The following is a 13,376-nucleotide window of genomic DNA, read 5'->3' as shown; positions in this document are numbered from 1 at the left end:
TTAGAAGTGGCTCCCTTCTGCTCCTTGCCCAGGCTCACTCCTGCCGGGGAGAGCAGCAGGACATGCTGGGGGGGCCAGGCACTGCGGGAGGACAGAGCGCCCCCTTCCTGCAGGTAACATGTGGCAGGGAGAGCACAGTGGCCCAGGGCTGGGCACGGAGGGGTGGTTGTCCAGGGGGACACGTGACCTCCTCTTTAGATCATGCCTCCCAGTATGGGGAGGCACCAGTTGTCTATGGGGCGCCCTTGGGGGAGAGGATGGAATGGGGTCAGGAAGAGGCAGGGCAGGGGTGGGGTCTTGGGGGAAGGAGTGGGGGGCGGGGCAGGACCTGGGATGGAGCTGGGGTCGACCACCCCCTGGGAAATCAGGAAGTCAGTGCCTATGTCCAAAATAACCCCCTCTGTTGTCCTTCAAGGCATGCTGCAAGGCTTATCTGTGTTCCCAGGCATAGGGCTGGAGCATGGGTGGAAAGGGTTAGGCAAGGGTTTTCAAACTTTCATAATGTGGACCTCATCCTAACAGTGGGATTATCTTGGGGAGCTCTCCCCTCCCAACTTGGTGGCAACTACTGCAACTGTTTACATGACAAAGTGTTGTCCAATGAATATTTAGCCTTTTTTAATGCAAGTCAGCAGTTGGAAATAAGGACCTAAGCCAGCACCATGTGACAAGGAAGCTGTCCACTGACCGCCAGCAAGGGGTCACCACCCACACTTTAAGAATTGGCTTTGAGACAGAATGGGGTTTTGGTTTGTCTCTATGCTGTAGCTTGTGGCTGGAGTTTAAGTGGTCAGGCTGATTGACTTGCTAGTCTTCTATTGTGCAGTCCTGTATGTGATGTTTTCATGGATAGGGCCCTAGTGTGATGGAGAGATGCCTTTTGTCCCTCTTCCTTTTATAAATAAATAAAAGTGGTGCTCTAAGAGCATGGCTACGCTATGGGCACTACAGGGGCACAGCTGTAGACACTTCCTACATCGATGGACATGGTTTTTCCATTGATGTAGGTAATCCACCTCCCCGAGGGGTGGTAGCTAGGTCAAAGGAAGAATTCTTCCAGCAACCTAGCCTCATGTACACTGGGGGTTAGGTCAGCTTAACTATGCCACTCAGTATGAATTGTTCACACCCCTGAGTGACATAACTAGGTCAGTCTAAATTTTAACAGTAGATCAGACCTGAGGGGTCCCCACACAGTCAGAAAGCCAAGTGGGTTGCACTCACAGATTGGTTCCACAGCGCTGCCCCATTGCCCACCTATGCTATGCAGCAATTGTTCATGTTTAAACTCACCTGTAACTTTACTCCAGCTACATTTGAGTTTCTGACTCTGGTAAAGTAATGGTGATCAGTTCCACACAGACTGTTATGGTGAAACTCACTTAATATATGGTCAGCTTGTGTAGGCATCTGTTACTTTCATGGATGCCTCCTGGACATGCAGGTATTATGCACTCTGTCAAATTGCCACCTTCGCCAATTTTCTTGAGTGGAAGACAAAAATATGACCCTGTGACATCCTGTCACGCTGTGATGGCCCTTTGTGGCTTCTTTTCTTTCTGTTGCTGATGTCACAACACAAAAAGAGATTTTTCCCTAACTGGTTGAACTGGGGATTTCAGGGTTAACCGTGGCCCTTTGGGCACCAACTGTGATACAGCAAGCCCTAAGTACAGAGACTTCCTTGCTAGCCCTCTTTGTTCATTGGTTCTGTGACGGCTTTCTGTTACCTACAGCTGGAAAACCGGGGAGTGGGGAGCCTGCTCAGCCACCTGCGGGGGAGGTACCCAAACTCGCTCAGTTTACTGCATGTCAAACAATGGACAAGGCTCCCCTGGGGTGGTGGATGATGCCAAGTGCATGGCCTTTGCGGAGCAGCCCCGCAGCACGCAGCCCTGCAACATGCGACGGTGTGTGACGTGGAGCACAGGGCCCTGGTCGGAGGTGAGTTCACACATTGAATGCAATGTACATATCTGACAACCACCCTCTGAGCTAGCACACCAGGGATTGAACCAAGGACCTTCAGAGCTAGAAGTATGAAATGCTACAGCTTGAGCTAAAGAGACAGGTTCTCCATCTAGGGCTCCAACAGACTTAGATCCTGTGCAGATTGGGCAGAGAAAGGGACTTGTAGAACATACTCTGTGTAGACGGAGGACAAAATCTGCCTTGCTCCTTGATCTACAAAGGCATTGCACTAAGCTGTATGTCTGGGGAGAGTTCAGCCCATACATGATATTGCGAGTTGGATTGTTGGTGCCTGGGTATATTTGTGTGTCCACAAGGGGGCACTCTTTGAACCACTTGCATGCAGGCCTGCCAATGAGGAGGACATTTGAAATTCTAGAAGCATAGAAAGGAGAGATAGAGGACACCTATTAGTCGATCTTCAGTGCAGGGCTGAAATTTATTCTCCAGAACTTACATTCAGTACAGCCTGGCAACATTTGTATCGCTGTGTTGAGACATTGCATTGCCTGAAAAGGTACAGCACCATAGAATCATAGAATATTAGGGTTGGAAGAGACCTCAGGAGGTCATCCAGTCCAACCTCCTGCTCAAAGCAGGAACAACCCCAGCTAAATCATCCCAGCCAGGGCTTTGTCAAGCCAGGCCTTAGAAACCTCTAAGGATGGAGATTCAACCACCTCCCTAGGTAACCCATTCCAGTGCTTCATCACCCTACTAGTGAAATAGTTTTTCATAATATCCAACCTAGACCTCCCCCACTGCAACTTGAGAACAATGCTCCTTGTTCTGTCATCTGACAAGACTGAGAACAGCCTTGCTCCATCCTCTTTGGAACCCCCCCTTCGGGTAGTTGAAGGCTGCTATCAAATCCCCCCTCACTCTTCTCTTCTGCAGACTAAATAAGCCCAGTTCCTCTGCCTTTCCTCATAAGTCATGTGCCCCAGCCCCCTAATCGTTTTCATTGCCCTCCGCTGGACTCTCTCCAGTATGTCCACATCCTTTCTGTAGTGGGGGGTGGAGGGCAAAACTGGACGCAGTACTCCAGATGTGGCCTCACCAGTACTAAATAGAGGGGAATATCACTTCCCTCGATCTGCTGGCAATGCTTCTACTAATGCAGCCCAATATGCTGTTGGCCTTCTTGACAACAGGGGCACACTGTTGACTCATATCCAGCTTCTCGTCCACTGTAATCCCACGTCCTTTTCTGCAGAACTGCCGCTTAGCCAATCAATCCCCAGCCTGTAGCTGTGCATGGGATTCTTCCATCTTAAGTGCAGGACTCTGCATTTGTCCTTGTTGAACCTCATCAGATTTCTTTTGGCCCAATCCACCAATTTGTCTAGGCCACTCTGGACCCTATCCCTACCCTCCAGCATATCTACTTCTCCCCCCAGCTTAGTGTCATCCACGAACTTGCTGAGGGTGCAATCCTTCCCATCATCCAGATCATTAATGAAGATGTTGAACAATCTAATGTGACAGTGTGGCATAACATCATGGCATTTTAATTCCTGAAACAGATTCGGAACTCTACATTTCTCCTGAAAGAGGCAAAAAATATATATAAATATGGAGACTGCTACAGATTCCAGAATGGTTTGGATACTAGGAATCATGACAGTGAAATTAAAAGAGGAACGTGGCATCGAAAAACACTAAAAATATATAAAATGTAATTTCTAGCATAGTGGTCGCAACAGAGCCCCACCCTGTGAAAAAACAGAGAGTTCCTCTTCTCCCTCTGTCATCAGGAGAAACAGATTAGGAGCCAGAAGGTGGATCACTTGAGTGAGACAAGGTCTTTGGGCCAGGGATCTTGACAATGCAAGAACCTATGTCCTCTTCCCTGCTCTGAAATCCTTACCACTAACATAATAACCTGTAGCTTGTGTGTATTAGGGTTACCATACGTCCGGATTTTCCTGGACATGTCCAGCTTTTTGGGCCTCAAATCCACGTCCGGGAGGAAATCCCAAAAAGCTGGACATGTCCGGGAAAATAGGGAGGGAGGAGCCGGCGGTGCTCGGCTGGGGGCCAGGGCTGGGCTGGGGGCCAGGGCCGGGCCGGGGCCAGCAGTGCAGGGCTGGGGCCAGGGGCCGGGACTGGCGGCCGGGGGCCGGGACTGGCGGCCGGGGGCCAGGCCGGCGGTGCTCATCCGGGGGCCAGGCCGGCGGTGCTCATCCGGGGCCGGCGGTGCTCGGCTGGGGGCCGGGGCCGGGCTGGCGGTGCTCGGCCGGAGGCCGGCACCCCAGGGCCCGAGCCGAGCCGGGCGGGAGATGCCGGGGCCAGAGCCTCTTGGCCTGGGCCGGCCGGCCGCCAGAGGGAGCCGCTCGGCTGGGGGGGCCGGACTGGGCCGCGCCCCGCCCCAGCCCCAGCCCCAGCCCCAGCTTACCTGCTGCCTCCCTGTTTCAGGCTTCCCGCGAACATTTGATTCGCAGGAAGCAGGGGAGGGGGAGGAGCAGGGGGCAGAGCATTCAGGGGAGGGGGCAGAAGTGGGGCGGGGACTTTGGGGAAGGGGTGGAGTTGGGGTGGGGCTGGGGCGGGGAAGGGACGGAGTTGGGGCGGGGCCGGGGCCCTGTGGAGTGTCCTCCTTTTTTTAAATTAAAATGTGGTAACCCTAGTGTGTATCACTTTGCATCAGTAGATCTCAAAGCACTTTACAAAGGAGGTCAGTATCCTCATTGATGGGGAAACCGAGAGGTGAAGTGACTTGCCCAAGTCATCTAGCAAGCTAGTCGCAGAGTCAGGAATAGAGCCCAAGTCCCAGGCCAGTGCCCTGTCAGTCAGGCTACTCTGCCTCCTATACAGCCTAAGAACGATGGCATCCCAGTAACATACGCGTTAGGCTGCTTCTCCGATGGTTGTTCATACTGTACATTTTCAAAGCTGATATCTATTTTGAAATTGGGGAGCAGAGCCAGGAAACGTAGAGGTATCTGGCTGCATTCCATATAACAATCAGGGTCCTTCTTGCAGTGCTCAGCTAGCTGTGGAGAGGGCGTTCAGACCCGGACTGTCACCTGCAGAACCGAGTTGGGCTCTCAGACTCAAGACTTTGCCTGCCTGACAGAGCCTAAACCACTCCTCAGCCAGCCCTGCAGCAAGGAGAATTGCATCCAGAAAATTGGTTGGCACATTGGAGCCTGGGGCCTGGTGAGTGTCGTATGCTCATGGTGCTCACTTCATCAATTAACTTGTACTCATGCAGTGTTTCTCACCTATTGCGCTGTGAGTGAATCAGTCCACATGTTGGTTGTTGAGGCCAGAAGCACGTACTCCTTCGTTATCAGCTCCATGGCTCACTGTCACAGCTTGTGTCTGCTCCAAAAACAAGCCCTCAGAGGGGATTAACGTTTCAGTGACTGTGGCAGCATGCAGCTGATACACTGAAACAATCCACTCCTGTTGCTTCATTATTCCCATTTCTGTGACACCACTATCAACATCACAGCTACCCATTTGAATGTGACAGACGGAGTATGAGGTAGACTCCATCTCTATTGGGCTGGACATCATGTTTGGTGAATTGAAGTATGTTTCTGAAAGGGTTCAGGGTAACCCAGTTTAAACAGAGGGTCGTCTGCCTAAAATTTAGGTAGAGGGCCAAACTATGTTTAGCCTGACTTCAACACCAAAGCTAGTAGGAATTTTTGCCCCATCTGTGCCAGCTGAGTTAGCCTGAACTGGCTTAAAAGATGCTAAGCACAGTTCCTGGCACTATGTGGATGGGGTCTTAACAAGGCTAGGTGAGCCCTTACGCCTTAATCTGGTTCTGTCTGATGCATAGGATTCCAACCAAATGAGGGAATGGGCGCTTGGTTTGGGTGCCTAATTTTGAAAATGATGTCCTGTATCTGATTAAAGGCAAGAAGTTTCTTCCTGGGGCAGATGTTTTTATGCAGATACTTACTCCCTATTCCCTGACTTCCTTGCCTTCATTCCTGGCTGCTGCCAATCCCTCCCTGCCACCCGCACCTTACTTCCTAGCAAAGGTGGCAATGCCAGTCAGCTATGCTACCAGAACCATCAAACCTGGTTGCTCCATTGTCAGCCCCATTGTAATTTGGTATCTGGCCCCAGGGAAGGGGGACTTTAGGACTGTGCCTAGCCCTAGTAACGGTCAAATTGCACCTAGGCATGTTCAACACTTTCATGTTGGTCATACCGTCATTCAGCAGGCTGCCATGGGCTATGCTCTGCCATGTTTTGCCAGCTGCTAATCATGTTCCTGGTCAGCATGCCAGGCTCATGGGGTCACTGTGTTCTGTCTTCCTGCTCTCTCTCCTCATCTTTCTGCCCAAGTGTTCAAAGAGCTGCGACTCAGGCATCCGAACACGCCAGGTCATCTGTGCTGATGGTGATTCCAAAGTCTACCCCCCTGAGACGTGCAAGGCCAGCCAGCCACAGACCCCAGCTGTGCTGGGAAGCTGCAACATTCAGCCCTGCTATCTGCCACAGCGTAAGTGACATTACTAGACATCTGGATTTTCCTAGGATGTTCCTGTTTTTGAATAAAAATTCCCAGTACCCCATGCCAGCAGAGCTGATTGTTTCGAGGCCTTTGCCCCTTGTCTGCCCATTTGTGCAGCTTTCATAGAGCAGCTAGTTTGCTCCATCTTCCCGCAGTGCCTGGAGTGGGGTTCCTGCTACCAGTGCTGTCTGAAACATGTTCATCAGGCATGTGAGCAACACCAGTGCCTGCCCCTTTTGAGACTGATGCTTTTAATTCCTGTATTTCCCTTACCTGTCTGATGGCCTCTGTCTTGGCTGACACTGAGGATTGCATCAGGGACCACCAGAACTGAAAGTGTGAGTCTCTGCAGCTTGGGCATGGATCTGTAGCCTGTGGCTGTAACAGTCTCATCTTCTGTGGATCAGGTATAGACGGGGGCACCCAACACACTGACCAGGGTGTTGTTACAAACACTAGCTCCCCATACTTCTCCCTCCAGCCATATAGGGGAATCAAACCAAATTTACCAAAACCTGTCCTAATGGGTCTATCACCACAGAACTAGGGGTATTGCTTTGATGTTCCATCCAGTCCAAGCTGTCCATCAGCATGGATGCTCTGAGCAAACAAAACTCCTCATTGGCTTCAGGAGCTTTGAGGTCTCCTATTGGCCATATTAATGCTATGGTTCCACCCCCAAAGCCATAGGACCCACTCTTGATTGGTTCATTTATCAAGTCTTGGCTTCAAGCAACAGCAGCCTAAAAATGGGCCCCAGAATTAGTTACCTGAAGTCTCACATGACAGAGCAGACAATGTTTCACCATTGCTTAGCAGTGCTAACCATAGGCATCTTTGTTAATCCGTCTTACTGTCTCACTATCCCCTGTTGGGCAATTAATTTTTGGCACACTGTGAGAGATGGATTCTGTTGTCCAGAGTTAGGATATTGACCCTCCTGGCCTGAAAGCTAAAGGCTGCAGAGATGCTGCTGCCCACAGCTGTGTCATGGCAGATCCACAATTTGACATGTTTCAACATGTCATCTGGTTACTTGGCTAGGGTCTTTCTCTCCCTCTTCTTGCCTTATAGGAATGTGCCAGTGGATTATGCAGGTTGACAGAGAATGATGCCAAGCTCCTCCCACACTGGGTCCCCCCAGGAGTTGGAATAATTCTGGGACACTTTATCCCAACCTGAATATTTCTTCTCCTGTCCAATCCCATGGCACAGGTGAATACAGACACATATATTCACTAGTCCAACCCACTGTCTATATTCTGTCATTTGTCCATCTCTTTGCAGAGGTTCCCAGTATGCAGGATACCACAGGCTATGACCTCAGCCGAAAGTACTTGCTGACCCGCTACTACCCAGACAGTGGCACAACAGGTTTGGAGGTCTTATGTTTTATGATGTCCTCTTCACTGTTTTCTTTATTTCCTTTCTTTATGTGGTTTCCATGAGCTGCCAGGAATCCTAGGGTGAGGAACAATTTACAGATCCTTTTACATCTATATTGAGTTGTATCTAGATACAAATTCACAAAGGAACGTATATATGTATGCATAAATCCTAGACTTTGATATGGGCGGCATTAGGCATAGGGTAAACGGAGTGCCTCCTTGGCAGTCATGTCTAAGAGGTCGCCAGGAGAATAATAAGTTTACTATGGTCCCTTGCCAGCAGGCCAGTCCCAAACCTTTCTTCGCCACCTGCAGACTTTCTCCCCATCTCATCTCTAGAAGAGTTCCCCTGTTTCCACTCAGTTTTGTGCTGCAGGCATCTTTAGGTTTCAAGTCTGTCCCAGAATCTTGCATTGGCAGCTCCAGTGCCTAATTTTGAACCACTACCGTAGCTGATACAAAAGATATATGGGAACTAAAGACACCCAGAGAATCTGAGAGAACAGGGAACCCCCATTTGGAGGAGGAAGTGAAACAAGTGGGGGGCATCTCAGATGTGTTAGTGAGCTGGGTGGGTAGGTAGAAGAAACGGAGTAGCCAGCAAGTGATTTGAGGTGAGTGATGCCATATTCATTCTTCACTAAGGTGATCATTCCTTCAAAGGCCAGTCCCTGTGTATTGAGAAACCGGCTAAACACTTGCCCTCAGTCACTTTATAATAGGAATATTTGAGGGGCAAAACTGCCCATATGATGTAAATAACAGTGTCACCTGGACTAGTGGGAGGACAGGAAGAATATTGTTAGAGACCATTTCTTAAGGGTAATAGGTCATCTGGTAACACAGTAATCTTAAGGAACCAGAATTCATTGTGAATGAGAACAAAGCTTCAGTCAGGAAGTTTCCTGTGACTTTCTCCCAGGTGAAAAATGTACGTTAACAAGTCTGGCCTCAGAGTCGGACTGGTAGAGGACTCCTTTCATCTATCAATGTGCTTTGAACAGAGGCAGAGGAAACAGACTGGATTTTGATGCCCACCTGAAATGGGCTGCATGCATTAAGGATTTTTCTTTTCAGTTTATAGCAATGAAAGAACAATCCAAAGTAGCGCCACACACCACCAGCTCCAGCCCAGTGAAGATCGTAGCTCCAACTTCTTGCCTCTTCGTTGGGAATCCCACTCAAGCTCTTCAGGGTCCCGGCAGTTCAGCTCCCATCAGGATATTGCCACAGGGACTGGCCCTCGGGACTGCAGCCAGAGCCCTCATGGCTGCTGCTCAGATGGTCACACTCCGGCTTCTGGCCCCTTTGGGCAAGGCTGCCCCTTCAGCACGTGCCATCGGAGCAGGTTGGATGAAACAGTGGGGTTTGGGCTCGTGGAACCACCCTCTATGACTGAGTTGATGTTTACAGCCTGCATTTGTTGGGTCAGGGTTCCAAATAAGAAAGATTTTGTTAAAACCCTTTATCTTTTCCCTGCAGGTATGGATGCTGCCCTGATGGAATATCAGCTGCTCAGGGCCCCAACAATGTGGGTTGCACACAACATTACAGTGATGTTTATGTGAGCAGAAACAGGCCCGCTGCAGCCTCCCCAACGGTAAGTGCCAGAACTCTCTAGAACCTTTTGCTAATAATATTGAGATCTGGTTGAAATAGCCCATTGTTTTCAGGGTTTGGCTCTGGCCCTGGAGACTGAGGTTTTTGGCTCCTGCTCTGCTCTTCCTTTATGTCTCCTGACAATAACTCTGGGCAATTGATAGAGGGAGGATGCTAGACGCCCACTAAGCCAACATTCCTATCTGCTGCCGCTCAGTGAGCCCCTGTGGAATTCCTTCGTGACATGAGTCTGGGTGTTGGAGTGGCAGCTGCAGCTTGTGCTGCCAGGTTGACGAGTGGAGCACCCTCGTTTGGGGAAGGGACTCAATATTTCTTAGTGTAGGACACTGAACCAAACTTGCTCTCTCGAGGCAACCAGAAATCGTCAGCATTGCATGTGGAGAGGGAAGTATTTGATTGTTGTGCCTGTGTTTGATGTATGGTTCCTGCCATTCTGAGGCTACCTTGGATGTGATTTTTTTTTTTCTGAGAATATAAGTTGATAGGTCTTTGCAGTGGGAGATGCTAGGTTCCGGAACTGTGTAGAGTCATTTTGGGCTAACAAGGTGATTCGTGGTCCAGAACAGATTAGCGGGGCATGCCAAAATGCAAATAGGGGCTGGATGGCTTAGGAGATATAGAGAGTTTCACACTTCAAAGTTGCCCATTTTAACCTAGCCTAAGTGAATAATGACTACCATACCATTACTATACCATTTCCATACCATTACCATATGCTGTAGAAGTAGCCGCCCAGTAACGTTAACCTTTGAATTCCTTTTACTAAGGCGAGCCAAGCTTTGTCCCAGCAGAACCCGTCTGATGAGTGTCGAGGTTCTTTGTATGGCTGCTGCTATGACAACATCGCTTCAGCTTCGGGACCTCAAGGGGAAGGATGCCTCAACAGACCCAGCCAACGTAAGTGATGTTTTGGATTCCTGCTTTAGAAATGTGCCTCCCCTGAAAGGAAAATCTTACAGAATGTAATAGAAAATGTGAAGCTTTGTATAGGGTTTTTCACCTATCCTGTAAAATGTAATAAAAATAATCTCCCTGCAATAGGATTCTGTATGATGGTTGGAAAAAAAAATTAGAGAAATTCCTATTAATCCCTATTAATTTCCTATAGAATACTATTGATTTCATCTCTGTTGGAGTCTATAAGACTTCCTCATAAGGGCCACTCTGCAGGCCAAGACTCACTCATGCATCCCTGCTTGCATTGATCCCCCGTCATTTGCCTTGATCCATGACAAGCTAGGAATCATCCTATTATCAGTGGGCCATATCCCCCCCCCCCAAACAAGCCTATTGACCCCAGTATGGTTTCAGGGCTATAATTAGGGGTCGAACATGTCACTTAGCGCTTCAATTGAGGAATTTAAGCCACAGCTCTGAGTAGGGGGCACTGCAGAGCCATGATGCCCCAGGAGGAGCTCCAGGGAAATTGTGTCACTCAGTTTTGTTCCTTTAGCTCAGAGAGAGAGAGAGTGTGCCGTGTGCCCCACTCTAGGATAGAGCTGCTCGATCCCGCAGGACACCAGCTGTACTTGGCAGAGTAGTGTAAGGAGTGTGCTATTACATCACCTTCCCCAACCCCCTTCTCAGAGCACAGGGAGCATTTCTGCCCAGCTACCCCCGGGAAGGGACAACTTCTCGCTCACTCCTCCACACCCCTACAGTGGCCACTCATAATCTGGGCTGCAGCAACTGAAGCTGCTTCTCTGATGCATCATGGCTCTAGGAGTCAGAACAGTGCCTGTGAGCCAGCAGAAAACCCAAGGTTCATAGGGCCACAGGGTTACATTTATTCCTCTGTCCTAGCATGTGGAGTCCAGAGCACCTTGTGTTACCCTAGGTTTTGTGACCAGTTCTGGTTCCAAGCCTCGGGCTGGATGACTTTGGAATGATACCCTCCCTCCCTCCCTCCCCAGTCCTATAGCAGGAACCCCAGAGTACAAGAATAACTCACAATTGTGTAACACTGTGCTGGGCTATAAAACCTAAATGAAGACCAGCAGCCCCTGGGAGGTAGGCGGTGTTATCTCCATTTTACACACAAGGAACTGAGACACAGAGAGGTGAGAGTGTCTTGCTCAAGGGCAGAGTTAGGAGCAGAACCCCAATCTCCTACTGCCTAGCTGGGTGTGCTACCCATGAGATAATTCTCCCTCCATGGACAGCAGCCTTGGGTAGCATGGTGATGAAGCTATCAGGGCTATGTGCTCAGTAGAAAGGAGATTCCAGGAGTCAACTCTCACGATCAGGTCTCTTTCTTTTCTGCTGTTTGTTGGTAGCTTATCCTGTCAAGTGTCTGCTGCCCAGTGCCCAGGGCCCCTGCACAGACTGGACCACTCGCTGGTACTTTGTAACTGCTGTTGGCAAGTGCAACCGGTTCTGGTATGGTGGTTGCCATGGTAACACAAACAACTTTGCCTCAGAGGAGGAATGCATGAGGGCCTGCCAAGGCTCCATGGGAACAAGCAGTGTGGGGCACCAGCACCACAGGGGGACTTTGCACATCCACTCTGGCTCCCATCCACGAGAGGGAGTAGCCCAAGGACACCCACAGCCATCTGCAAGAGGAACTGAGAGTCATAGCCGAGGAGAAGGAACACGAGGGTCCTTCCACGTTGCCCAACCTGGACCTGATAGCCATACAGCATGGCAGGGCACAGGGCTGCACCACAGGGAGAATGGCTGGAGAAGGACCATGAATATGGATATACTGCCAGAGTCTTCACAGAGGAGTGGCACATTGGTTAGCCAGCGCTTGGGCTCTCCTCACTCTGCAGCTCATGGGGAAAGGAGGACGGACCAATCAAGCGAGCTGCATGGGAGAGGGGAAACAATGGTGTCTGGGCACTCGGAGAGGCAGCTAACTGTCAATGGGCAGGTGGTGCAGCATGAACATGAGCAGTGGCGGAGTCCCTCTGCAGCAGACACTCCTGGGGAGGATGGACTTGGGCATCGAACCTCACCAGGTTCCACCTTGCAGCGAAGCTTGTACAGGTGACGCTTTTATACTACCCCACTGTGATACCGAAGCACCAAGTGCCATCTTCTACAGGGGGAAATGTTTTCCAATCCACAACTAACTCACTCTCCTGAAATGTCCCACTACAGATTACTTACAATAGTGTCCCTGTGGAAAGCCAGCTGTCCATGCGATGGGGATGTCTAATACCCACTTTACCTCTTCTGCGGCCCAGTCCTGCACATCTCATACAGCCATTGACTTGAGTGGAAGTATTGGGTGTGTAAGGAATGCAGGATTTGGCTCTTAATCTCCATCCTTTATATCTAGTGGGCACTTCACAGGTATCGTTGTTGGCCAGCTCTGGCTCCCATTTAAAACAACAGGAGTTGTGCTTACTTACACTAGGGTTAAATTTGGCCCTGTATGTGATTTCAAGACTTTATTTTAGCATGGTAAAGGATCAGCAGTAGGTTAATACTAGAGATGAATCCAGATCCAGCTGATGAACACCTGATGATGATCAAAGGCATTTGGATTTCAGGATTTGGTTCAATTGTAAGTCTAGAGAAAACACTAGCTTGGTATCTCCGGGGACCTGGATTCAGATTTGTTTTAGTTCTCCCAGACTAAAGGGGTTTTAATGGTCTCTGCCTCTACCTCATCAATTGACTGTCCACAGCATTCAACTTGTCAAGATCCGTCTTCTCCCCCCTAGGAGAGGTCTAGCCCTGGATTGCTGAGTGCAGGCTCTCAAGCCTCTAGTTTCTAACAGAGCTATATATAACAGACCTCTGGGTTACCTTAGCTCATTATTGTGCAACTCCCATCCTGTCCTGAAGGGCTACCTTACGGGTATGTCTACACTGGAGCTAGAGGCATGATTTCCAATTTGGGTAGACATACCTGCATTAGCTCTGGTTGAGCCAGTGTGCTAAAAATAGAAGAGTAGAAAACATCAGTG

The 13,376-nt window shown here is 49.7% G+C and overlaps 1 protein-coding gene across 4 annotated transcripts in view; it reads left to right on the top strand.

The window, feature by feature from the left end:
* PAPLN (papilin, proteoglycan like sulfated glycoprotein) overlaps positions 1-13,376 on the top strand; it is a 65,221-nt gene that overhangs the window by 38,703 nt on the left and 13,142 nt on the right. For all 4 annotated transcript variants that reach the window (XM_034769238.1, XM_034769239.1, XM_034769237.1 and 1 more), the window contains 8 exons: positions 1,737-1,944; positions 4,954-5,130; positions 6,280-6,436; positions 7,736-7,822; positions 8,914-9,184; positions 9,319-9,436; positions 10,224-10,353; positions 11,733-12,447. In XM_034769238.1, the coding sequence (XP_034625129.1) occupies positions 1,737-1,944; positions 4,954-5,130; positions 6,280-6,436; positions 7,736-7,822; positions 8,914-9,184; positions 9,319-9,436; positions 10,224-10,353; positions 11,733-12,447 (1,863 nt within the window). The remainder of the gene's footprint in view (positions 1-1,736; positions 1,945-4,953; positions 5,131-6,279; positions 6,437-7,735; positions 7,823-8,913; positions 9,185-9,318; positions 9,437-10,223; positions 10,354-11,732; positions 12,448-13,376) is intronic.

The sequence above is a fragment of the Trachemys scripta genome, chromosome 4, assembly GCF_013100865.1.
Source record: "Trachemys scripta elegans isolate TJP31775 chromosome 4, CAS_Tse_1.0, whole genome shotgun sequence".
Taxonomy (NCBI): Eukaryota; Metazoa; Chordata; order Testudines; family Emydidae; genus Trachemys; species Trachemys scripta.
This window is presented reverse-complemented; position numbering and strand designations above follow the sequence as displayed.